The sequence below is a fragment of the Mastigoproctus giganteus genome, chromosome 1, assembly GCF_048544385.1.
Source record: "Mastigoproctus giganteus isolate SK-2022 chromosome 1, ASM4854438v1, whole genome shotgun sequence".
Taxonomy (NCBI): Eukaryota; Metazoa; Arthropoda; class Arachnida; order Uropygi; family Thelyphonidae; genus Mastigoproctus; species Mastigoproctus giganteus.
Window position 1 is genome coordinate 179,038,066 of NC_143575.1, and position 26,393 is coordinate 179,064,458.

A 26,393-nucleotide genomic window follows, 5' to 3' on the forward strand; every position below is an offset into this window, starting at 1 on the left:
AGCATATCAATTTATAAACATATAAATTAAAAACAAACGACGAAACCTTCCATGACTAACACATACTGAACAAGGATTAGCGAGAAACATCCACGCTCGCGATTTTTTCACCCTCTCCTCCCACCCACTGAGCGCTGTTTTGACCGGGAAAGATCATTTTAACCACGCCCATGTTTTTTATGGCGGAAAATATTCACAGCGCTTTAAAATTCACATTTTTTTAGTTTTCATTTTATATTAAATCGGCGATCGCGAATACGCGAAACCGCGAATACAGATACTGCGAATAGCGGGGGTTTACTGTATAATGGAATTATCACATCTTCACTACTGGCAAATGTTTGATAAATCATCGATAGGTCACCAGGGGCCTTCCTTCAACCTGTCTACAATTCTCAGAGAACTTGTCTGACCGTATCGTAACTCCCAAGTCCCTTTCTTCCACTATTGACTTTAGTTCAACTCCAAGTGTATAAGTTATTTTGGGGTTACTGTTCCCCAGGTGTAAGATCTTAACAATCTGCTGATCAAAGCAAAGCTGCCACTTTTCTGACTACCCCTGAAGTCTATCTAGGTCATGCTGAAGAAGCTCTGCTTGACAGTGATCATTGACTGCTCCACCAATCATTACATTTTCTGCAAATTTAGGCATTACACAGTCTATGCATTGATCGATGTAATTTAAGAAAATCAAAAACAATAGTGCTTGCAATACTGGTCCATGGGGAACCCAATTCTTACACTAACCCAATCTGAGGAATAACCATTTATCAATCCTCTGCCTCCTGCCCTGAAGCCATCCTACTATCCATCTAAGGATTTTCCCTGTGATTCCAACCTGTTCCAGCTTATAAAGTAACAACCCATGTGGAACTGATTCAAATGCTTTGTTGAAATCTAAATAAACAATGTCGAAATTATTCCCTAAATCCAGCTCATGAGTGACCCTGTCAAAATAGCTAACCAGATTTGTATAAATATAGTGCAAATGCATCAGGAATACATAGCTGTATCTGAATAAATCAGATTATTAATAAAACGGCATCGTTTTAAGTTATATCTCATATTGTGAATACCTTCACAACGAGTTGCCATGATATTGCACTACTTCGAATAAGTAACGCTTCACCTAAGGAGAAGACTAATGTTACTTATTCTCAGATGGATACCACCACCCAGACGGCACCGTTTCAGGGCTATTTGGCCCTTCTTCGGTGGGTGGGTAGGTACCCGAGTGATGCAATGATGGTAAAACAGTTATGAAGTATAACTCCACAATATGAGAGATGCCTGATGGTGTATCATGTATTTAGACTCAAGCGTTTAGGGCATAAGCCTCAAGCTATGAAGGAGTCTAGACTATGTATAAATATAGTGCAAATGCATCAGGAATACATAGCTGTATCTGAATAAATCAGATTATTAATAAAACGGCATCGTTTTAAGTTATATCTCATATTGTGAATACCTTCACAACGAGTTGCCATGATATTGCACTACTTCGAATAAGTAACCCTTCACCTAAGGAGAAGACTAATGTTACTTATTCTCAGATGGATACCACCACCCAGACGGCCAAATAGCCCTGAAACGGTGCCGTCTGGGTGGTGGTATCCATCTGAGAATAAGTAACATTAGTCTTCTCCTTAGGTGAAGCGTTACTTATTCGAAGTAGTGCAATATCATGGCAACTCGTTGTGAAGGTATTCACAATATGAGATATAACTTAAAACGATGCCGTTTTATTAATAATCTGATTTATTCAGATACAGCTATGTATTCCTGATGCATTTGCACTATATTTATACATAGTCTAGACTCCTTCATAGCTTGAGGCTTATGCCCTAAACGCTTGAGTCTAAATACATGATACACCATCAGGCATCTCTCATATTGTGGAGTTATACTTCATAACTGTTTTACCATCATTGCATCACTCGGGTACCTACCCACCCACCGAAGAAGGGCCAAATAGCCCTGAAACGGTGCCGTCTGGGTGGTGGTATCCATCTGAGAATAAGTAACATTAGTCTTCTCCTTAGGTGAAGCGTTACTTATTCGAAGTAGTGCAATATCATGGCAACTCGTTGTGAAGGTATTCACAATATGAGATATAACTTAAAACGATGCCGTTTTATTAATAATCTGATTTATTCAGATACAGCTATGTATTCCTGATGCATTTGCACTATATTTATACATAGTCTAGACTCCTTCATAGCTTGAGGCTTATGCCCTAAACGCTTGAGTCTAAATACATGATACACCATCAGGCATCTCTCATATTGTGGAGTTATACTTCATAACTGTTTTACCATCATTGCATCACTCGGGTACCTACCCACCCACCGAAGAAGGGCCAAATAGCCCTGAAACGGTGCCGTCTGGGTGGTGGTATCCATCTGAGAATAAGTAACATTAGTCTTCTCCTTAGGTGAAGCGTTACTTATTCGAAGTAGTGCAATATCATGGCAACTCGTTGTGAAGGTATTCACAATATGAGATATAACTTAAAACGATGCCGTTTTATTAATAATCTGATTTATTCAGATACAGCTATGTATTCCTGATGCATTTGCACTATATTTATACATAGTCTAGACTCCTTCATAGCTTGAGGCTTATGCCCTAAACGCTTGAGTCTAACCAGATTTGTTAAACATAATTTTCCCTTTACAAAATCATGCTGAGTATCCTTCAGAATTCATTTCTATCTAAATGATCCCAAATTCCACCCTTGATCTTGCCTCCATGATTTTCCCTGCTACTGAAGTTAGACTGACCAGTCAGTAATTTCCCACTACACTCTTAGAACTGCCCTTATGTACTGGACATACATTGCCACTTTTACTTTTCCAATCCAACAGAATCTCTCACAAATCCAGTGATACTCTCCTAATTAGCCTTAATGGTTCAATGCACTCACTTGTCACCTCCCTTAAAATTATAGGGCATATGCCATCAACCCCAAGAGCCTTACTCACCTGTAGGCTTGAAAGTTTTTTCATTAAATAATCATGAGAAATTTCAATATCATTAATTACATATTTTTCAACTTTGCTTCCATAATTTCTCATTTACATAAAGGGTTTTTCTTCTGTAAACATGGATATAAAGTAACTGTCAAGTTCTGCAACATCAGGTGGGGTATCTAACACTATCCCACATCCATTACATAAGGGTCCGATCTGGTTTGTATTTCTCTTCTTTGCATTTATATAAGTGAAGAATTCCTCATCTCCACTTTTTGCCAGTGATTTCTCATAATCTGCCTTTGCCAGCCTAACATTTTCTGTGGCACTATTACAGATAAATTTGTAGCTGTTATAGGCTCCAGCACTTTATTGCTCTAACTTTTCTAAGCTGTTTTTTTCTGCTCAAGTAATCTGGCCACTTCATTATTCATCCAACTTGGAATCCTCCTCATGGAGTATATTTATAATGGTATATACGCATTCAAAGATTCTACGATTAATGTTTTAAAGGTATACTATAATTCAATTGTATTTTCTCTCCGTGAGATATCCACCCAGTTAATAGAGGCCATGTAGCACCTTACGCCGTCATAATTTCCTTTCCTGAAATTATAACCCATTTCTTTGCCTTTAACCACAGCTACCTCTCTCTTTTCATTGTCTCACCTTAGAACTCCATGATCACTTCTTGCTACTGTTTACTGTACTATTAGTCCTACTATGTCATCTAGTTCATGGGTGATGATCACGTCAAGAATATTCTTTTCCCTACTACTCACCCTGGCATGTTGATACAAATAACAATCATCTAGTTAGTGTAAAAATTTTTCCCCCATGTCGAGTTTCCTTCTCATTTACTCCAATCAATTAAAGGCAAATTAAAATCGCCCATAATAAGACATTCATGCTTACTTGCCCATTCCATTTGTATGTAGAGGCTCTTATCATAATTCTCAAAATCACCTGGCCTCTAGATTACTTCCACTCTCATTATACCTTTTCTTCCAACTATCTCCAAACCATACAGATTCTATATTAGCATGAGAAACGTCGGAATCTGGGAAAGCTTTCATTGTGCTCAGGTTGCTTTTGATAAGAAGCATGACTCCACCACCCCTTCTATCTGCCCTGTCCTTCTTAAATACATTGTATGTACCGTACTGAAACTCGTCATCCACTATCTCTAGGTGGCACTACATTTCTGTATGCCCATTATGTCAGCGTTATTACCTTCACTACAATAGATGGAAGTTTGTTCCAACTTTCAACCACCCGCTGGCTAAAGGCAAATTTCCACACATCTATTCTATTCAATTTGAATTTATGTCCCCTCAGGTGAGTAATCTGAGCAAGAGGTAGAATCCCATTAGCACTGGAACTTGCTCAAACTATTCAAGGCCTTATACAAATCAATAAGATCACCTAGCAGGTGTCTAGTCTCCAGAAGCTGCAATTTGCAGAACTTAAGCCTTTCTTAGTAACACCAACCCTTTGTTCCACCCACCAATCTCGTTGCAATTCTCTGTACTCGTTCCAGCAGCTCTACATCTTTCTTAAAATGAGGCCTCCAGACCTGTATTCAGTACTCAAGGTGTGGCCTGACCATTGCCTTATACAAGGTGACAATCATCACCTTATCTCTGCTGGCAAAATCCCTTGTATATCACTGACAAGACACCATGAGCTACTCTTGCAGACCATCTGCACTGCTCAGAAAATTTAATATCTGATGGCACAATTACCTTCAGGTCCTTTTCATTTTCCACTACCCTGAGTGTTGTACCACCCAGTTGATACGTTACTCTGGAGTTATGCAGTACTTTACAGTACTGCATAACCCCAGTACTGCCTATGGAGTTATGCAGTACTTTACAGTACTGCATAACTCCATAGGCAGTACTTTACTTTTGTCAATGTTAAACTTCAGTTGCTACCTCTCACCCCATCTTCTCAACTTTTCCAGATCCTGTTGCAGTAGCGTACTATCATTACTGTCACTCACAACCCTGCCAACCTTTCTATCATCTGCAAACTTAGACATTAATCCTGATATATCTTCATCAATATCATTGATAAATACCGAACACAACAATGGGCACAACACCGAACCTTGGGGGATTCCACTAATAACATTAGTCCACAAAGAGCAGTGTCCATTGAAAACCACCCTCTGTCTTCTCCCACTAAACCATTGCTTTTATCCTTTTTCCTTTGTGACCACATCATAGTATCCAATCAAATTTGTCAAAGAAGACTTCCCCTTGACAAACCCATGCTGTGTCTGAACTATAAGTGCAGTCTTGTCTACGTGATCGCTTCCTTAACCAGTGATTCCATTATTTTCCCTGGAACAGAATGTTACACTAACAGGTCTGTAATCACTTGTGTCACCCTTTGTTCCTCTTTGTGAATTGGGACCAGATTTGCACATCTCCTATCCATGGGGACATCCCCCATAATTATGGCTACGGGTTTGCTTACTTCCTTTGCTGCTTCCTTTAATATAACTGGATAGATCCCACCCACCCTTTTTTATGTTCAATTTCAATAATTTCTCCTCCAATTTAGTCTCAGTTATTACAAAATCATTTAGCTCCATGCTAGAGTTTGATAAGCTTCTGGCCACTTCCCTACACACCTCCTCATGTGTAAATGTAGATGCAAAATGCTCATTCAGTTTGTCAGCTACCTTAGCAGGTTCATGAAGAATCGAATCATCAATGTCAAGTGGACCAATCTGATTCATTCACTTCCCTATAGGGTAAATTAGTCTTTCCTGTTTTTCTTTGCATTTTTTTCCATAGATTTCTCGTAATCTGGCCTTTGCTTCCCTAAAGTCCTTTGTGACTTGATTACAGACTATCTTATATCTACCATAGGCATGGGACACACAAATTATCTCCTGATAATTTGTGTGTCCCATGCATTTTTCTTCTCTGCCACGAGTCTCATTAGGTTATCTGACATCCATTTAGGCCTAAACCTTGAACAGTATTTCTTAGTTGGTATGAAAAGCCTAGTAGCTTCCAAGATTAATTCCTTGAATGCCTCCTATTTAGAATATGCTGTTGGTAACATCATCAATTGGTCTCGTGTATAAAATTTAAAAAACTCTGAGACCACTGTAGTCACCTTTACTTCTTTAAGACTTAGTGTTCTTCTATAGTTAACTACCCTGACATATCCCTTGAAGTTATTTAAGTTTGCTTCCCTGGCATTAGCTTCCAGCTCATTAGAAACATTTCTGCCCTCATAATATCGGGCTAATATGAACTGTTGTGGTAACAAACTTAAACTCTTGAGGTATGTGCAAGTGTTACTTTGACCAATATTATCAGATAAACATGTATCTATATTAACCTTGTCCCCCCCACCAAAATAGCAGTTTACCTGAATCTTCAAGGTATCCTCAATGATACTGGCACAAACTCTTGCACAACCTTTGTTTAAATCTATCCCATCTCTACAAAACTGATTCCAGAATTCTACCTAGAGTGTGGGCCAAGCTGATAAAAATTTCTCCCCAAAATCCTTGCAGAGTCCATGTCTTGGATTAATCCACAAGCTCTCAGCATATAATCCATCATATTGTGCCTGGGCAGAATTGCATGCACGCACACGCACACACACATCTGACCTAACTCGCAGCATTTCTTCAGCACTGTTTTATATTTGTCTAAAAAATCATCACATTATGTGTGCTTAATATCATTAGTCCCCACATGAATAATAATATTCTCTTTACCCCACCACTTAAAATCTGACAATCTGTTGGTGACATCATTAATTGTTGCTCCCGGCAGACATACCCTGGTTGAAATCCACCTATCCTTATTACAAAAAATATATTTCCCGTTTCCCTAACAATGGAGCCGCCTAATAGAACAAAGTCCTTCTGAACCAGAGCAGTTTGCACTTGGTTATTTTGCTCTACGGCCCGAATCAGGAATGCATCACTTGATAGGTTACTAGAGTCTTGAGTCCCCGATGAGCTTCCAGTTACATTTTTTTTTTGACAGCAAGCACCCATTTTTTCAGTGACTCAAATTCTTCTAGCAATGCATTAATTTTAACTTTAGATCGGTACACTCTGTACAACAGTGACAAAGAAAAGAATCGACAGGTGAGTTATGATTATCCACGATGTCAAATTTGGAATACATGCCACAGGTTCTGCAAATGATGAAATCATGATTCACCTGGAAATCGCCATCAGCTATTTCTGTATGAGTCATGATACCACCTGACAAAGTGGTTCAAGGTGGATCTTGTCTCAACCACTGCTAAATTTACTAAATACCACAAAAAGTAACTTTTTAAAATATTATATTTACAAACTATTACAGGAAAAACATATCAAAATAAATTTTACAATATATTAAATTATTTAAAATCAATAATCCAACCTCTTAGTCCTAATCTAATCCTCTCTAATCACTATGCTCTCCCTGTTATGTTAGTTCTATATGCTATGACTGATCAAAAAAAGTAATAAATAGATGCCGTGCAAAGAGCAGATGGTGGCCTTCAATACTCAAATCAACTCTAATTGGTGATGAGCTGTGGTGTGTTCAAATTTTCAAGCCTGATAAACCAAGAAACAAAGTGCAAAATGAGGATCACCAATGTTATCCATGCTGCACAAAATCTAAACTCAAAGCCATGCTTGCCATATTCTTGAGAGAGAAAAGATCGTCCATAAGGAATTCAAGCAGGCTTTCAATGGTAAATATTATAAAGTCAATGAAATCATACTGGAAAGAACACAACAAATGAGACTACAATTTTTGTAATGGGAACTGGTTACTTCTGCATGACAACATGCTTACACACACAGCCCATCAGGCACCTCCGTAGCCAGGTGGAAAGGAGCAGCAGCAGCAGTGCATAGCCCACACTTCTTGATTAGACTGGGGTTCGAGCCCGTCACCACCAAATACGGAGGATGCGGAAAGGTCAGGGAATGACCGCCGCATATTCCCAGAGCAATACGACCTTAGTTGCTAATGCTCCTAAAAACCAAATAACAAACACAGGCCATCAAAATCAGAAGCTACAGGTTTTACAGAAAATACAGTTGAAATAATAAAACCAAGTAAAAGAAAATAATTAAAGTAAAAATAAAATAAAATAAGAAAGTAAAATAGAGAGAATAAGAAAAAAGTACAACTTGAAAACACATCAAAATAATAAGCTCTGGCTGAAAACAACAGGAGTGGCATCACCATGCACTAAAATGAAAACAGGCTACAAAATAGTTGAGCATAATGTAAGCAAATCAAGAATTAATTTTAAAGGGATAAGAGTAAAAAGCTCCATGCTTCATTTAAAGTCACCTGCTTACGGACTATGAGTACTTAATGCTGGTAAACTTTATCTCTAGAAATCGATAAGAAGAAACTATCCTGACAGTTGAAGGCATTGCTTGCTGGCACAGAGAGAAGATTTTTATTAAAAAACTGCCTGGCATACTCACCATTCAGTGGTTTTTCCAAGTATCAGAAAGATTCAAATGACTGATGAGCATTTTAATCGTTACTAACAGCCTTCTTATCAAATTTTACTCTCTGATAGTTAAGAAGTGGTGCAAGCTATGATGTGTAAAATTCTGACCAGATTGATGTTTGTATGCAATCCATTTCAAAAACCAAAATCTGTCTGTGAAGCTTCTGTGGATAGTTGGTTGAGCAGCAGATGCCCATATTTCCATGGCATATGAGTTAGCATTAGCAAAGGCACATGATGCAAGAAAGCAAACTTATATAGCATCAGCCAAATAAAAAAAAAAAACATACACACCCTTCTCATTTCACCCATTCACTCGCTTGAAATGTCTCTCTAGTTCTCCCTTGAATCTATTTAAGCTATCAACTTCTACAATACAATAACAGATGGAAGTTTGATCCAGCAATCAACACACCAGCTGGTTACAGGTAAACTTCCGTGCATCTATCCTACAACTGTCTTTCCTCAATTTGAATTTATGCCCTCTCAAGCAATTATTCTGAGCAATGAGGAGAATCCCATCAGCACTGAGCATGCTCAAACCATTCAAGGCTTTATACACCTCAATCAGATCACCTCGCAGGTGCCTAGCTCCAGAAGATGCAAATTAAGAAATTAAGCCTTTCTTCGTAAGAGCAACCGTTTGTTCCATTCACTAATCTTGTTGCCCTTCTCTGTACTCATTCCAACAGCTCTACATCCTTCTTAAAATGAGGCCTCCAGACCTGTATACAGTATTCAAGGTGTGGCCTGACCATTGCTGTATACAAACGGATAATCACCTCCTTATCCCTGCTAGAAAAATTCCTGTATATCATTGACAAGACACCATGAGCTACTCTTGCAGACCATCTGCACTGCTCAGAAAACTTCATATCTGCCTGCACAATTACCCCCAGATCCTTTTCACTCTCTACCACTGTCAGTGTAGTACCACACAGTTAATACATTAATCTGGGGTTACTGCTTCCCACATACAGTACTTTACATTTGTCAATGTTAAACTTCAGTTGCCACCTCTCAGCTCACCTACTCAACTTTTCTAGATCCTGTTGCAGCATACTGTCATTAGTGTCATTTTTATTAAAAAACTGCCAGGCATACCCACCACAGACGTACTGGCACCTGGCATACTCACCCTGCCAACCTTTGTATCGTCTGCAAACTTGGAAATTAAGCCGGATATATACCATCATCAATATCATTTATAAATACAGAAAACAACAATGGACCCAACACCGAACACTGAGGAACTCCACTAATAACATTAGTCCACGAAGAGCAGCGTCCATTGATTACCACTCTGTCTTCTCTCACTCAACCATCCCTTTATTCGAAGCAGCAATTTGCCTCCAATGACACCTGCTCCAATTTCTGCAACAGTATCAAAAGCCTTTCTAAGATCCAAATATATGATATCAAAATTATTCTTTGCATTCAGTTCCTTTGTGACAACATCATAGTATACAATCAAATTGGTCAGACAAGACTTCCCCTTAACAAACCCATGCTGTGTCCGAGCTATAACTGAAGTCTAGTCTAGATGATCCTACAATGCTTCTTTAACCAGTGCCTCCATTAATTTTCCTGGAACAGAAGTTAAACTCACAGGTTTGTAATTACCTGTGTGTCTCCCTTTGATCCTCCTTTGTGGATTGGGATCACATTTGCACATCTCCAGTCTATGGGTACCTCCCCTGAGATCAAGGAAGATCTCATAATTATGGCTAAGGGTTTGCTTAATTCCTTTGCTGTCTCCTTTAATATAACTGGATAGATTCCATCCACCTCAAGTGCCTTTCTTATGTTTATCTTCTACAATTTCTCCTTCACTTTAATCTCAGTTATTACAAGATTATCTAGCTTACTGCCAGAGTTTAATAGACCTCTGGCATTCCCCTCCCTGAATAACTCTTCATGTGCAAATGTAGATGCAAAATATTCATTTAGTTTGTTAGCTACCTGAGCAGGATCATCAACAGTTGAACCATCGATATCAAGTGGATCAATCTGTTTCTTCCTCTTCCTTCTTATTGTTGTTATTTGGTTTTAAGGAGCATTAGCAACTAAGGCAATATTGCTCTGGGGATATGCGGTGGTCGTTCCGTGACCTTTCCGCATCCTCCGTATTTGGTGGTCACGGGCTCGAACCCCGGTCTAATCAAGAAGTGTGTGCTATGCACTGCTGCTCCTGCCCACCTGGCTATGGAGGAACCCCCTTCCTTCTAGAGTTTAAATAAGAAAAGAACTCTTTGCTGTTTTTCTTTGCATCCTTTGCCAAAGATTTCTTGTAATCTGCCTTTGCCTGCTTAAACTCCTTTGTGACTTGTGACATATCCTTTGTGACTTATATCTATCATAGGCTTCCGTGTCACATGTTAATTTATATGTATCCCATGTATTTTTCTTCTCTGCCACATGTCTAATTAGTTCATCTGATATCAATTTAGGCCTAAATCTTGAACAATATTTCTTAATTGGTATGAAAAGAAAAGTAGCTTCCAAGATTAATTCTTTGAATGCTTCACATTTTGAATTTGCTGTTGGTAACATCATCACCATATAGAATTTAAATACTGTCTCAGACTACCGTAGTCACATTTATGAAAGCAAAAACCCTTCCCTTTACCCCTGACGGTAGTTGCCTCTTTGAGAAAATCCCACTTCAGCACACAGTGATCATTGCCACCTAGTGGCTCCTTTATCCATGAAGTTTGAGTTTCTAACCATAGTAAAACGATAAGGAATAGCGTAAAGTATATCCTGAACTTGATAGCTTAAAGTTAAACATAAAACTAGATCGCATAATACGTAGCATTATCTTAGAAATCTGTTAGCTTAGTATAGTATTTTCAATTAATGAGCAAAATTTATTAATCTTATTAAAATTCATTATTAATTAAATTGTGCTTAAACTGAATCATGACCCAGACTACAGCAGCAAAGCAATGGCACAAAGTGGCAGGATTGCTGTGGCTCGGAGAAGAACCAAAGGGAACGATTCTCCAATGCATCATACTCTAAAAAAAAAATGCACAAAATGTGAAATCTTTGAGAAACTATCTGGAACACATGATCTAGCCAAGGAGGAATGCACAATATGTGAAATGCTTGAGGAGCTATCTGGAACAGGACATGATCTAGCCAAGGAGCGCAAAGAAATTAGGCATCAATTCAGTGTTCTGATGAGCATCTATGAGAGATTGACGTGTAGGGTAGATGCCCTCGAAGAAATTAATGAGGGGAACATCAAGCTCTCAGCTGCACAATAACTCCAGAGCTCACTCCTGTGCATCAGGCAACACAGTGAAAATCTCCAAGGCAGAATGCGCTGGTCCCACAGGAGCTAGTTATTGTCAGTGACTCTATTCAGGGAGACAGGGAATATACTGTGCAAAAAGGAATGGGTGGAACAAGACCAGGGTATGTCTGCCAGGGGCAAAAGTTTATGAAGTTGTAGAGCAGATATCATCTTTTAAGGGCACAAAAGGTAATATTATTGTACACATTGGCACTAATGACCTTAAGACTAAGAAATCTGCAGATTTACTTAATAAGTACAGGTCAATGTTGAAAAAAAAGTAGCTGACTTAGGGTTAAATTTGAAAATATCTGCAATTCTGTCCAGGGGGTATATGATGAGAGCTTGTTAATCAATTCGGCCCTGGACATATTATGCAACGCTCATGGGGTAGAATTTTTTTCAGTGTGGTCTGTGCTTGCTAACAGGAGAGACTAGTTCTACAGGGAGGATGGGATACACTTAAATAGAAAGGGTGCAAGAAGATTTGCTGATGCTATCAAGGCAGTGTTAGGTGGGTCAGAAAACTGCTAGCTTGGGGAGAATAAATTTCACAGAATAAATTTCACCGCTGCCTACAGTAGCTGTAGGCAGCGGTGTGATTCTTGCACTGATTCTATTTGAATGAGCAACAACCTAGAGAGCAAGTAGCTGAGGATTTCAAAAACTGCTGGGAGACAGCATGGAACAAGTAAATATATGGGCTGTGTTAGGGTAACTAAGAGTACGAACAGGTGCTGTATGCTAGAAGTATAATAAATAAGAGTAAGAACAGGTGCCAATGCTAGAAGTATAATAAATAAATTTGATGAATTTGAAGTGCTGGTCATGACATCAAAGGCAGATATTGTTGGGATATCAGACACATGGTGTCACACAGATATAAGCAGTGCAGAATTGGAATTTGGGGAGTACAATGCATACAGAAAGGACAGTCAGGGAGGAGGGATTATGCTGTTAGTTAAGAAACACAAAATGTAAGGAAGTGCATCCAGCTGACATTGGTGGACAGTGCAATGTTGCGTTCCTTTGGTGTGACATAAGCACACTGGGAAAGGAAAAATGAGAGTAGGAGTGTGTTATAGGCCTAATGACTCTAATGAGTACAAAGAATAATTGTGCAGAGAAACAGAGTGGACCAGTAAATCAGATTGTTATGAGGGATTTTAACTTTCCAGATATTGACTGAAACTTGTGATTTGGCCAATTGCATGCTAGAAAGACTTTTGTGGATTGACTGGATGATTGTTTTCTACAGCATCATGTTTAAGGGGCAACCAGAGGAAGCAATACACTTGATCTGATTATCAGCAGTGATTATTCATGCATTAAGAATTTGCAGATAAAGAAACCACTAGGTGACAGTGATCACAGTGTACTAAAGTGGAATTTACTTAAAGATGTAACTACATCAAGGATAAAGGGAAGGGTTTTTGCATTCCTAAAGGTGACTACAGTGGTCTCAGACAGTTGTTAAATAAATTCTATACAGTGGGATCAACTGATGAGGTTAAAAACAGTGAATTCTAAATGGGAAGCCATCAAGGAATTAATCTTGGAAGTCTACCAGGCTTTTCATGCCAACTAAGAAATGCTATTCAAGGTTTAGACCTAAATGGATGTCAGATGAATTAATGAGGCTTGTGGCAGAGAAGAAAAATGCATGGGATGTATATAAATTATGAGGTGAGGCAGAAGCCTATGGCATGTATAAGCTAGTCTGTAACGAAGTCACAAAGGAAGTTAAACAAGCAAAGGCTGATTACGAGAAATCCTTGGCAAAGGATGCAAACAAAAACAGCAAAGACTTCTTTACTTATATAAACTCTAGAATGAAGGGGATAAATCAGATTGGTCCACTTGATATTGATGGTTCGACTGTTGATGATCCTGCTCAGATAGCTGACAAACTAAATGAATATTTTGCATCGACATTCACACATGAGGAATTCTGTAAGGAAGGGGAGGACAGAAGTAAATTAAACCCTAACAGGGAGCTAAATGATTTTGTAATAATGGAGAGCAAAGTGGAGGAGAAATTGCTGAAATTAAACATAAAAAGGCCCGCGGGGTGGAAGGAATCTATCCAGTTAAATTGAAGGAGGCAGCAAGGGAAGTAAGCAAACCCTTAGCTATACAGTAAACCCCCGCTATTCGCGGTATCTGTATTCGCGGTTTCGCGTATTCGCGATCGCCGATTTAATATAAAATGGTACCTAAAAAAAAATGTGAATTTTAAAGCGCCATGAATATTTTCCGCCATAAAAAAACATGAGCGTGGCTAAAATTATCTTTGCCGGTCAAAACAGCGCTCAGTGGGTGGGGGGAGATAGTTGACAAAATCGCAAGCGTGGATGTTTCTCGCTAATCCTTGTTCGGTATGTGTTATGCGCTTGCCATGCAAGGTTTCGTCGTTTGCTTTTAATTTATATGCTTATAAATTGATCTTATTATCATTTTTTTTTATCTTTGCGTTTATTTTTTTCCCTTGATGCGCAATATTTTTTCAGTAAAAGGTAAACTGCAGCCATTATCAATTTATAAATTATTATGCTTACAAAAATGACAAATCTACCGTTTTGCAGTGTAAAACAGACCTTTTCGAGTTTTTTAACGGAAGGAAAGTGACTTTATTGTGGACAAGTTCTTTCTAACCCCTACAAAAATATGGCTACGAATAACAAGAGAAATGTGAAAATAGCAAAGAAGGTGATGACATTAGCGAATAAAATTGAGTTATTAGATAAAATTTCTAATGGTGAAAGTGTCTCTTCAGTGGCAAAACATTATAAAATCAATGAGTCAACAGTACGATCAATCCAAAAATCGGAAAAAAAAATCCGCCGTAGTGTCTGTGAAAACGCGCTAATTGCTTCAAAAATTTGCTCTGTAACTCGTGATGTTAAAAAAAAAAAAAAAATGGAAAAAGCTTTAAATCTGTGGATAGAAGACCGAACTCAAAATAAAATTCTGTTAAGTTCACTCATCATTCGTGAAAAGGCAAAACTCCTTTATCAACACTTTAGCGAAACTGGTGATAGCACTGGCGGGATAAGTTTTTTTGCTAGCAAAGGCACTGGTTTGAAATTTCTAATAAATATTACATTTAATATTAAATTGTTTCTTATTTTCATTTCGATGCCATATGCTTGCATTTCACTATGTACTGTCTATGTACATAGTCATATTATGAAGGTACATATAATACATATAGACAAAATTTTAGACTAGTTTTTCTTATATATTTCATACTTTGGAACGGAACCCCTTTATTACTATGGGAGCAATAACTCAGTATTCGCGACATTTCTCAGGAACGTAACCCCCGCGAATAGCGGGGGTTTACTGTAATTATGAGAGCATCCTTAGATTCCGAGGAGGTTCCCATGGACTGGAGATATGCAAATGTATCCCCAATTCACAAAGGGGGGTGCAAAGGGTGACACAAATAATTATAGACCTGTTAGTTTAACTTCTGTTTCAGGGAAAATAATGGAGTTACTGGTTAAAGAGGTGATACAAGATGATCTAGACAAGACTGCAGTAATAGTTCAGACACAGCATGGTTTTGTTAAGGGGAGGTTTTTCTGCCCAATTTGAATGGATACTACAATGTGGTCACAAAGGAACTGGATGCAAAAAATAATTTTGATATTATATAATTGGATTTCATAAAAGCTTTTGATACTGTTGCATATGGAAGACTGATGTATAAATTGGAGCAGTGTGGCATTAAGGGCAAGTTGCTACAATGGAAAAAGGGATGGTTGACTGGGAGATGGCAGAGTGCGGCCCTATACGGACTAATGTTACTAGTGGAGTCCTCCAGGGTTCGGTGCTAGGACCATTGTTGTTTTGTGTATTTATCAATGATATTGATGAAGGTATTTTGCAGATGATATAAAAGTTGGCAGAGTTGTTAATGACAGTAAAGACAGTATGCTACTGCAACAGGATCTAGAAAAGTTAGGCAGATGGGCTGAGAAGTGGAAACTGAAGTTTAACATTGACAAATGCAAAGTACTGCATATGAGTAGCAGTAACCAAAGAGAAATGTACCAACTGTATGGTACTACACTTAGGGTGGTAGGAAATGAAAAAGATCTGGGAGTAATTGTGCAGTCAGATATAAAGTTTTCTAAGCAATGCAGACAGGCTGCCAGAGCAGGTCATGAGGTATTGTCAATGATATACAGGAATTTTGCTAGTTGGGAAAAGAAGGTGAATATCCTTTTGTATAAGGAAATGGTCAAGCCACGCCTTGAGTGCTGCGTACAAGTCTGGAGGCATCATTTTAGGAAGGATGTAGAGTTGCTTGAGCATGTACAGAGAAGGGCAATGAGATTGGTGTCCTCTTACGAAGAAAGGCTTAAGTTTTGCAAATTGCAGTGGCTGGAGACTAGGCACCTGTGAGGTGATCTGATTGAGATCTATAAGGCCTTAAATGGGTTGAGCACAATGAATTTTAATGGGATTCTTCCGCTTTCTCAGATTACGAACCTGTGGGGAATAAATTCAAATTGAGGAAAGACAGTTGTAGAATAGATGTGTGGAAATTTGCCTTTACCCAGTGGGTGGTTAATTGCTAGAACAAACCTCCATTTGTCATTGTGGAAATTGATAGCTTAAATAAATTCGAGGAACTGGACAAACGTTTAGAGGGAATGGATGTGTGAAATTGTAATTTTCTTTTTTTTTTTTTGGACTGATGCTACATAAGCTGATACACTTGCTTTCTTGCATTACATGCCTCCATTACCACTACTACTACTAGAGAATGAAAAAATGCAGATGTTATGTAGCATTCTTAGAGATATAAAACATTTTTATTTCAAATTAAAATATAATCTGTTTAAGTTAAGTAGGCATATATAAACCACTTCTACAATTACTAAAATATTAATGGAAATTGAGGCCTAAATTTAAATAAAACTTTACAAGAATTATTTGCAATTAGCTAATAGGTGAACTTTCTAAATATTAATGTAAAAGATTTAATTTTTGGATAGCATTGGACTGATGCTACATAAGCTGATACACTTGCTTTCTTGCATTACATGCCTCCATTACCACTACTACTACTAGAGAATGAAAAAATGCAGATGTTATGTAGCATTCTTAGAGATATAAAACATTTTTATTTCAAATTAAAATATAATCTGTTTAAGTTAAGTAGGCATATATAAACCACTTCTACAATTACTAAAATATTAATGGAAATTGAGGCCTAAATTTAAATAAAACTTTACAAGAATTATTTGCAATTAGCTAATAGGTGAACTTTCTAAATATTAATGTAAAAGATTTAATTTTTGGATAGCATTTGAATTTTACCTTGATAAAAATTTGGCACTCTATTTTCAAAGTATATAAGTGCTGGAAGATCATCAATCCCATAATCACTGGCTACTTTCTGATCATTAATCTTCACAAGAGGAATACCATAACGATCTGTATCATCATCAATAGTTTCCAGTTCTGATAAAGTATTTAAGTCTTCTTCGCTATTTTTATCATCTAAAAAAAAGCATTATTAATAAAGTAAAAACCTGTAAAAAAATATGAAAACTGTAATGCTGAAAGTAACAGTTTAAATGACTGAACATTCCATTTATGATTAAAATATTTTCTCTCCCCCATTTTGCCTAATGCTTTACAAATTAATGTTTAATGAAAAATCCTTTCAATATGAGCACTTTATAGTGAGCTGGTTCTAGTATTGTACTACTCTCCAATAAACAACTTAAAAGATTTAAGTTGTTCACTTATTAAAAAAAATTATTTATTTATTAAAAATTATGTATTTATTTATTAAAAGGTAGATGATAACAGTGTAATAGCTCTTTCAATACTATCTGCCATCTCATCAATTGACATATGGTTGGATGCTAACTAGAGCAAACTTCACAAAAAAAATTGCAATACAAGCAGCTATATGCAAGGTTACATGTAGTGCTAGAAAAGAAGGGCGGTCGGAAAAGCTGTTCAAATTACAGAGGAATATGCGTCCTGAACCTGCTGTTAAAGATCATTGGAAAATGGATCAGGAACCATTTAGAAGCCTGAATCGAGGTATCAGAAGAACAATGTGGTTTTTCAGCTGGGAGGTCATGTATAGATCATATCTCAACAGTACGACAGATCCTTGAAAAATGCCAATCCAAAGGGAAAAAAATCTTTATGATTTTCATTGACCTTGAAAAGGCATATGACAGTGTTCCAAGAAAACTCTTATGGGAAGCACTGAAAGAGGCAAATATTGATGGACAACTGATTAACATTATTAAGGCAATTTACAGGAATAATAGATGCAGAATTAAAGTGGGATCAGCTTTGTCGCCTGAATTCCACATTTCAAAAGGCTTATTACAAGGTTGTTGCATGTCACCAACACTTTTCAAAATTTATATTGACATCTACCTAAGATCCTGGTCAAAAAAATGTAATAAAATGGGATTGCCGATTAATAAGAACACCTATATTCACAATTTACTTTTTGCAGGTGATCAGGTGGTGATAGCACAAGACTTAGAAGATGCAAAGTATGCATGTCATCAACTGTTTGAGGAATATAAACAATGAGGTCTAAAAATCAATTTTAGCAAGACTGAAATGTTGTCTTTCAGGGCCAGGACACGTTCTAAATATTGCAGGTTTTAAAATTAAACAAATTGATAAATTCAAATATTTGGGATCAATCTTACAAAGTGATGGATCATCCCAAGCAGAGATCAATAAGATAATTGCAGACGGCAGAAAGGCTATCGGCATGTTAAACTCTGTTCTGTGGAGCAAAAATATCCTAAATAAAACAAAGAAACTTATATTTCAAACAATTGTACAAAGTCTTCTATTGTATGGAGCAGAAACCTGGACACTGAATAGGTGAGCGGAAAACAAATTGCTCTCCACAGAAATGGATTTTTGGAGACGCTCAGCAGGAACTTCTAGAAGAGACAGAAATCGGAATGAAGACATAAGGGAAAAAATGGAAGTGAAAAAGACTATTATTGACACCATCAAAGAAAAGCGTCTAACATGGTATGGACAGGTAAAACGGATGCAAGAAAACAGATATCCAAAGGCTATCCTGGAATGGGTACCTCTTGGAAGAAAGAGAAGAGGAAAACCTAGGAGGACATGGATGGATGGAGTACGGGAGTGCATGACAGCCCGAGGCTTAACCGACCAAGACACCTTGAACTGCACTTTATGGCGGGAAAAAATTCCTAACAAGAAATAACTTGTAGGCTGAGGAAACCCATTGTAAATGGAAACATTCCTCTTGATGATGATGATTGCTAACTGCTTGTATACATCCCATTCAGCTTTGGAAAAGTTTCATTTGGCAATTCGGTTAGAAAAGTGCAGAATGCTGTATAAATGCAGCATATCACAGGGTAATGATCACTGCACTGTGGTTTGCTATGAATAGTCCTTCCAAATAGAGGATATACGATTGCTGAGCAGAGAGAGAGAGAGAGAGAGAGAGAGAGAGAGAGAGAGAGAGAGAGAGAGAGAGAGAGAGAGAGAGAGAGAGAGAGAGAGAGAGAGAGAGAGAGAGAGAGAGAGTGTCAATAGCTGAAGTAGATCTTGTAGGAAGTTGCATATAAGTGTGTGCTCCATTATTGAGAGTTATCAGACTGTGTTGGTCAAGTAATTTTTCACCAGTTTGTCCAGGTGCTGATTTCCCCATAGCGGGTGGTGACTGTTGAGGTCCCCTAGCATGCAGTAGGTTTAAGGAAGTTGTAGTTGTAGCAATTCTTTTAAGTTGGCAGAGCTTATATTTTGGTTAGGGTGAAGTATAACAAGACTATAGTTAAATCAAAGTTAATGGTGACTCGTGCTGCAACTGCCTCGAGGTTTGTTTTTAGTAGGCTTGGTTTCGAGGGTATTTGAGAGTTGATTGTCAGCACTACCCCTCCCTCCATGTGCCAGATTGCTCAGAATGTGTGCAACATGATCTTGCTGATTATTATGTAACTCCAGAGTGAAAACAGTTATATATGGAGTTAGATTGGTTTCCTATAAGCAGAAGGCTATAAAGTCATATTGTGAGATGAGAGCTTGGATATCAGCCAAGTTACTACGATAGCCTTACAGTTTCACTGCAAGAAGGGAAGCATTATTTGGATTTAGTGGAACCCTTGCCGACTGGGCTAGCCGGTTGGGTAAAGTGCCTGCCTGCCTGGCTGGCAACCCAAAGGTCGGGGGTTCGAATCCCACCTCGGGCTTGGATATCACAATGGTGCCACTATTCGGTTGGATCTCACAGCCACGATACACAAAGGAAGCAGAAAAAAACTGTTACCTTCGTGTATTGCTCGCATCGTACGATATAAAAAAAAAAAAAAAGAAACCCTTGATTAGTTTTTAAGGAGTTGCAGATTTACATTGCTCAAATTTACTTTTTCCCTTCTTTGGAAAGTATAGTTTCCCTGTATTCTCATCAGTAAACAGTTCTAATATTTGGTCATCTTGGTGTGAACTACCTCCTAGGTCCATGCAGTTTGTTTGTTGGTTTGGTTTTCATCTGGAGCAGTAGATAAAGTAATATTCTGCTGTGGAATGTCAATCTGGTTACACAATAATCAGCATACACTGAGTGATTACTGAATTATGATCACGCCTATGAAAACTGAATGTAACACGTTGATCATGTGAGGCATGAGATTGCGGAGTTAGTCGACCTACATAGCATAGATAAGGTGTCAGTGGTTCAGTAGGTAGTAAAATTCTGAGCGTGATGGGTAAAAAGGATTTATCAGACTTTGATAAAGGACAGATTGTGGGTGCTCAACAAGCTGGTGCCTCGATTTACGGCTGAACTGGTGGGGTGTTCGAGAGCCGCTGTAGTTAAAGTGTACCAGGACTGGCGTCAAACAACACCAGTCCTGGTAAACTTTAACAGCATCTAAATGGTCAAACAACAACCCGACGGCAAACCTGGAAATGTCAGCGAAAGGTTGATGTTAGAGGTGAGCACCAGGTCCAACAACTCATACAGGCGAACAGGTGCAGCACTGTTGAAGAGTTGACTACCCAATACAACATGGGTCGACACAGAACAATATCTGGCATGACCATGCATTGCATGCTTGCACATATGAGCTATACCAGCAGACAATCTCTACAGCATCCTCTCCTAACCAAGGGTCATCGGCGTAAAAGACTCGCCTGACGCAAAGAGCATACAAGTTGGACATTAGAAGACTGGAAGAAGGTGTGCTGGTCAGATGAGTCACATTTACTCCACACTGTGGATGATCGTGTATAGATTCGGCGTCAACAACATGCAGCTCTTGATCCATTATGCATGGTATCAAAAGTGCAGGCCGGTGGAGACGGTTGTATGGTGTGGGGCATGTTTCACTGGCAGGAACTTGGACCCCTGGTGCATGTGGAACGACGTATTGGTGGACTCCGCTATCGTCAACTGCTTGCTGACTGTGTTCATCCCAGTATGTTACAGTTTTCCCGAATGGTGATGGTGTCTTCCAAGATGACAATACGTCGAGCCATCGGGCATTCATGCAGGAATGGTTTGAGGAACACAGTTCTGACTCCCAGCATATTGACTGGTCTCCAACACCCCCCCTCCCCCTCGATATCAATCCCATAGAGCACTTGTGGGACCCTATGGAAAGGCATATCAGATGTCTGGATACACCAATCACCTCCGTACCTGCATTACACAGAGCTTGATTGGCCATATCTCCTGAACGCTTCCGACATCTTGTTGAATCAATGCAATGTTGGATAGCTGTTGTACTGAGGGAAAAAGGGGGACCTACAAAGTATTAGGTAGTGGTCGTAATTCAGTGTATATCAACAGCTTTACTTTGCTTGCATTTGATTATTGGTTCAGTGGTAAATACTAACTTTGACCGCTCATATAGCAGTTCGCTTGGTGGTATGGTTACCTCTGTTTGGGTAGCAATTGACATTGTTCTTATGGTTATTTGGACATAAATGAGCTTATTCATATTCACGGTGCATATGGATTTTTTGGCCTCTTGGTAGGTAACACTGTGCTCAGCTTTATATTGCTTTATCTTTTTATCTCACTTCCAAAGGGGTTACTCCTTGGAAAATGCTGAATGTGATTCTTTGCAGTTAGGACAACTGGGTGTTGTGGCTGTGCAATCAGTATTAATGTGCACAGTGGATCCACATGTGGCACAGGCAGCTGCTCCTCTGCACACTGTCTGCAAATGCCCAACTTCTGGCACTTATAGCAGTGTAAGGGGTTTGGAATGCTGGCCTTAACACAGCAGTTAAGGTAACCTGCTTTGATTATTGTTAGTAATTTAGTGGTCAAAAGTGAGAATTATGTTCCAAGTTGTTGTAGTTCAGTGTAACGACACAAGGGTTACTAAGGCCAAATTGTGTCTCTTCGTCGTTAATTGACAAAAAGCGTATTGTTAGAGAGATTAAATTATATGCTTCTGCAAACCAATATGTTTTAGATATAATAAAAGTTCTTCAATATTTGCTTCATTTCCTAAGATGCGAGATAAATCAGGTGATATATTCAATGTAGAGAGTGACTGAAAAGTGTTTGACCGGATGGTTGAATGTAAGGGACAATCAACCAGGAAATGACGGACTGTAAGTTGCGTCTGACAGGATGAGCACTGTGGTGGGCTTTCACCCAATAATAGGAAGAGATGAGTACGGTGAGTGTGTCCAATTCTGAGTCTTGCCAATACCACTTCCTCTCGTCTGTTTCTTCGTAAGCCAGACAGCCACAGCTTTGGATCTTCTTTTATCTGGTAAAGTTTATTGGTAGTGTCACTTTTCCAGGTCTGTGACCATTTATCGTAGCAGGCTTTGCATATGACAGACTTAAAATCAGAGAAAGGAACCTGAGGATGTTGTGAGAGAGCGGATTGAGGATGTTTAGCAGCAAAGTCAGCACTTTCATTTCCCGGAATGCCTGAATCCAGCAAAAACTGATTTCCTGATTGGACACACTGCAAGCGAATAACTGGGAATGAATTTGTTTCAATGTAGAGTGAGAAGTGGAGGAATTCTTCCTTATGGCAGAGACAGCACTAAGAGAATCTGTGTAAATTATGGCAGATGAGATGGAAAGCTCAATTATCTTACTAAGTGCTAACTTAATGGCATATAATTCAGCTGTGAAGACGCCGCAGGCAAGCGGTAGTGTGGCTGAACTTGTACATAAAGGAAAAACTGCCGCAACACCTACCATACTCTCAGTTTTTGAACCATCCGTATAAATTTTACAGGCATGGTTGTTCATAGCATGAGCTCAATGTAACTGTCTGATATTGCAGGATGGTATATTTTTCCCCCACTGGAGGAAGTGTGTATCTTGAGAGACAGACACATAAGTCCAAGGAGCAACAGGTGTAGTTGTGTCTTGGAAGATTTCATTTAGATTGACATTCCAAATCTGAACAAGCTCTTTGATCCTGAGAGAGGCGGGTCTATTTTCATTTGGCTTGCTCTCACAGAAGGTTTCCCAACGAGTATTATAGAGATACTCCCAACTTGGGTGCGATGGTAGACTCTGCATCTTAGCAGCATAGTGAAGCAGTAGTGATTTTCTACGCAGGTGTAATGGGGGATCATGAGCTTCAATATATAGACTTTGGATCGGAGAAGTACTGAAAGCTCCCAGCGCAGCCCTCAGAGCACTGTGATGGATCATATTTAGCCGTTTTAAAGTAGTACTCCTGGCAGAGCCATACGCTGGACAACCATAATCTAACTGTGAACGGATTAAACTTCCATAGAGATGCAGCAAAGTACACCGATCAACTCCCCATGACATAGATGAGACCGAACGAAGTATATTCAAATGCTTTAAGCAAGAAGTTCTCAAATAAGTAATGTGAGCTTGGAAATTTAGTTTGCGGTCTAATATTATTGAATGGGTTGAGCATGCTCAATGCTGATGGGATTCTTCCTCTTGATCAGAATAATCACCTGAGAGGGCATAAATTCAAATTGAAAAAAGACAGATGTAGGATAGATGTGAGGAAATTTGCCTTTAGCCAGCAAAGAAGTTCCACCATATGTTTTTAGTTTTAGTAGTTGCTCGGACTGTAGAGCAGCGTCAACTTCTAAAACCAGAAAGCACAATAGGTACCCCCCCCTCACAAAGATAGTTCATCTCCCAATCATAAATGACAAAATATCTTGGGGAGTGGGGTGTACCTATTGTGTTTTCAAGGCATTTCTGCACTAGAAATGGCAATAGTTTTCCTGTTAGTTGTTCTTGAGTTGAGTGGATAATGAAGAATGTTGGAGTTCGGATCCTGTCTATGTCAGTCTTTTGAGATTTGTTTGTAAAAAATCAGGCTCCGCTTCTTTTCACCCTGCAAGGGTTTTATCTATGCAACCAGTGGATTTCTGGGCTTTACAAAATGTTTCTCCATTCTATCCTGGAAGGGAAAGGTTTCCCCCTGCAGATTACCAGCCCTGCCACATGGAAGCAGGAGCAGTGCCACCTTTGTGACCAAACAGTAGTGCGTCAGTAATTAAAAAAGAAACTAAGAGAAGAAAGAAAGAAGGTTATTTTTCCTCCTGATCTAGTAAAGTGCTTTCTTTACTGAGGATAAATCCTAGCTGTTCTGAGGGCTAAAGTGGGAACTGCACTCTATTAGGTAGGTATACCTAATAAAGTGGCCATTCAGGGTATATAATAATTTCTGCCTTCTTTACCTTGTCCACAGCTAAAATGATATAAGTTTCAACAACTTATATCATTTTTGATATAAGTTGTGCTTTTGTGCTTTGGATTGTGATAATAAAGACTTCCTAAAATTTTAAAAAGGAATGAAACATATTACTGATATTACTTACAGAACAATACTGCCAAAAATGGAGAACTTTCAACAAGTGAAATTAAAGTACTGCTAGAAATATCTTCTATATAGTCAGCATCCCCAGGAAGAGTTTTGTGCTCTATTAACCAATCTAACACACTTTGTTCATTATGAAGATCTCCTAAAATATATATAAAAGGAATCAAATCACAGAGATATTGCATATGAGGTAACCAGATCAAATAGTCAGGTAACTTCTATCAGATTTAGAATAATTGATTTATTGCATAATATTAAAACTAAGCAAATTAATAGTTAAGATATATTTAGCCATAATTATGTTAGCATCGACGCTAACATAATTATGGCTAATTATGAAGCAAACCCTTAGCCATAATTGAGAGAATCGATGGACTTAGGGGAGGTCCCCACAGAGTGGAGACGTGAAAATGTAACTCCAATTCACAAAGAAGGATCGAAGGTTGACGTGAGTAATTACAGACCTGTTAGTTTAACTTCTGTTCTGATTCACTGGTTAAAAAAGCATTGCAGGATCATCTAGTCAAGACTGCAGTAATATTTCAGACACAGCATGGGTTTGTTAAGGGGAAGTCTGTCTGACAAATCTGAATGGATACTATGATGTCGTCACAAAGGAACTGGATGTAAAAAATAATTTTGATATCATATACTTGGATTTCAGCAAAGCTTTTGATACTGTTGCACATGGAAGACTGCTGTACAAATTGGAGCAGTATGGCATTAAGGGCAAGTTGCTACAATAGATAAAAGGATGGTTGAGTGGGAGAAGACAGAGAGTGGTAATCAATGGACACTGCTCTTCGTGGACTAATGTTCTTAGTGGAGTCCCCCAGGGTTCGGTGTTGGGCCCACTGTTGTTTTCTGTATTTATCAATGATATTCGCACACACTTCTTGATTAGACCGGGGTTCGAGCCCGTCACCACCAAATACGGAGGATGCGGAAAGGTCATTCAGGGAATAACCACCGCATATCCCGGAGCAATATGGCCTTAGTTGCTAATGCTCCTAAAAACCAAATAACAACAATAACAATGATATTGATGAAGGTATATCAGGCTTAATGTCGAAGCCTAATATACCTTCATCAATTCCTGATATACCTTCAACAAAGTTTGCAGATAATACAAAGGTTGGCAGGGCTGTTAATGACAGTATGCTACTGCAACAGGATCTGGAAAAATTGGGCAGATGGACTGAGAAGTGGCAACTGAAATTTAACATTGACAAATGCAAATTACTGCATATGTGAAGCAGTAACCCCAGAGTAACGTACCAACTGTGTGGGACTACGATCAGGGTAGGAGAGAATGAAAGAGAAATGGGGGTAATTGTGCAGTCAGATGTTAAAGTTTATGAGCAGTGCAGACAAACTGCTAGAGCAACTCGTGGATTCTTGTCAATGATATACATGAATTTTACCAGCAGGGATAAGGAAATGATTATCCTCTTGTATAAGGCATTAGTCAGGCCATGCCTTGAGTACTATGTACAGGTCTGGAGGTCTCATTTTAGGAAGGATGTAGAGTTGCAAGGACGGGTACAGAGAAGGGCAACAAGACTGGTGAGGAGAACAAAGGGGTACTCGTATGACGAAAGGTTTAAGTTCCGCAAATTGCAGCATCTGGAGACTAGGCACCTGCGAGGTGTATAAGGCCTTGAATGGATTGAGCAGGCTCAATGCTGATGGGATTCTTCATCTTACTCACATTACAAACCTGAGCGGCCATAAATTAAAACTGAGGAAAGACAGTTGTCAAACAGGTGTGCG

The 26,393-nt window shown here is 38.7% G+C and overlaps 1 protein-coding gene across 1 annotated transcript in view; it reads right to left on the reverse strand.

Annotated features, from left to right (window-relative positions):
• LOC150091328 (uncharacterized) overlaps window positions 1-26,393 on the reverse strand; it is a 693,262-nt gene that overhangs the window by 557,060 nt on the left and 109,809 nt on the right. The window contains exons 5-6 of the mRNA XM_090375165.1: window positions 24,619-24,762; window positions 17,116-17,298 (exon numbers count right to left, since the gene is read on the reverse strand). Coding sequence (XP_090231291.1) covers window positions 17,116-17,298; window positions 24,619-24,762 — 327 coding nt within the window. The remainder of the gene's footprint in view (window positions 1-17,115; window positions 17,299-24,618; window positions 24,763-26,393) is intronic.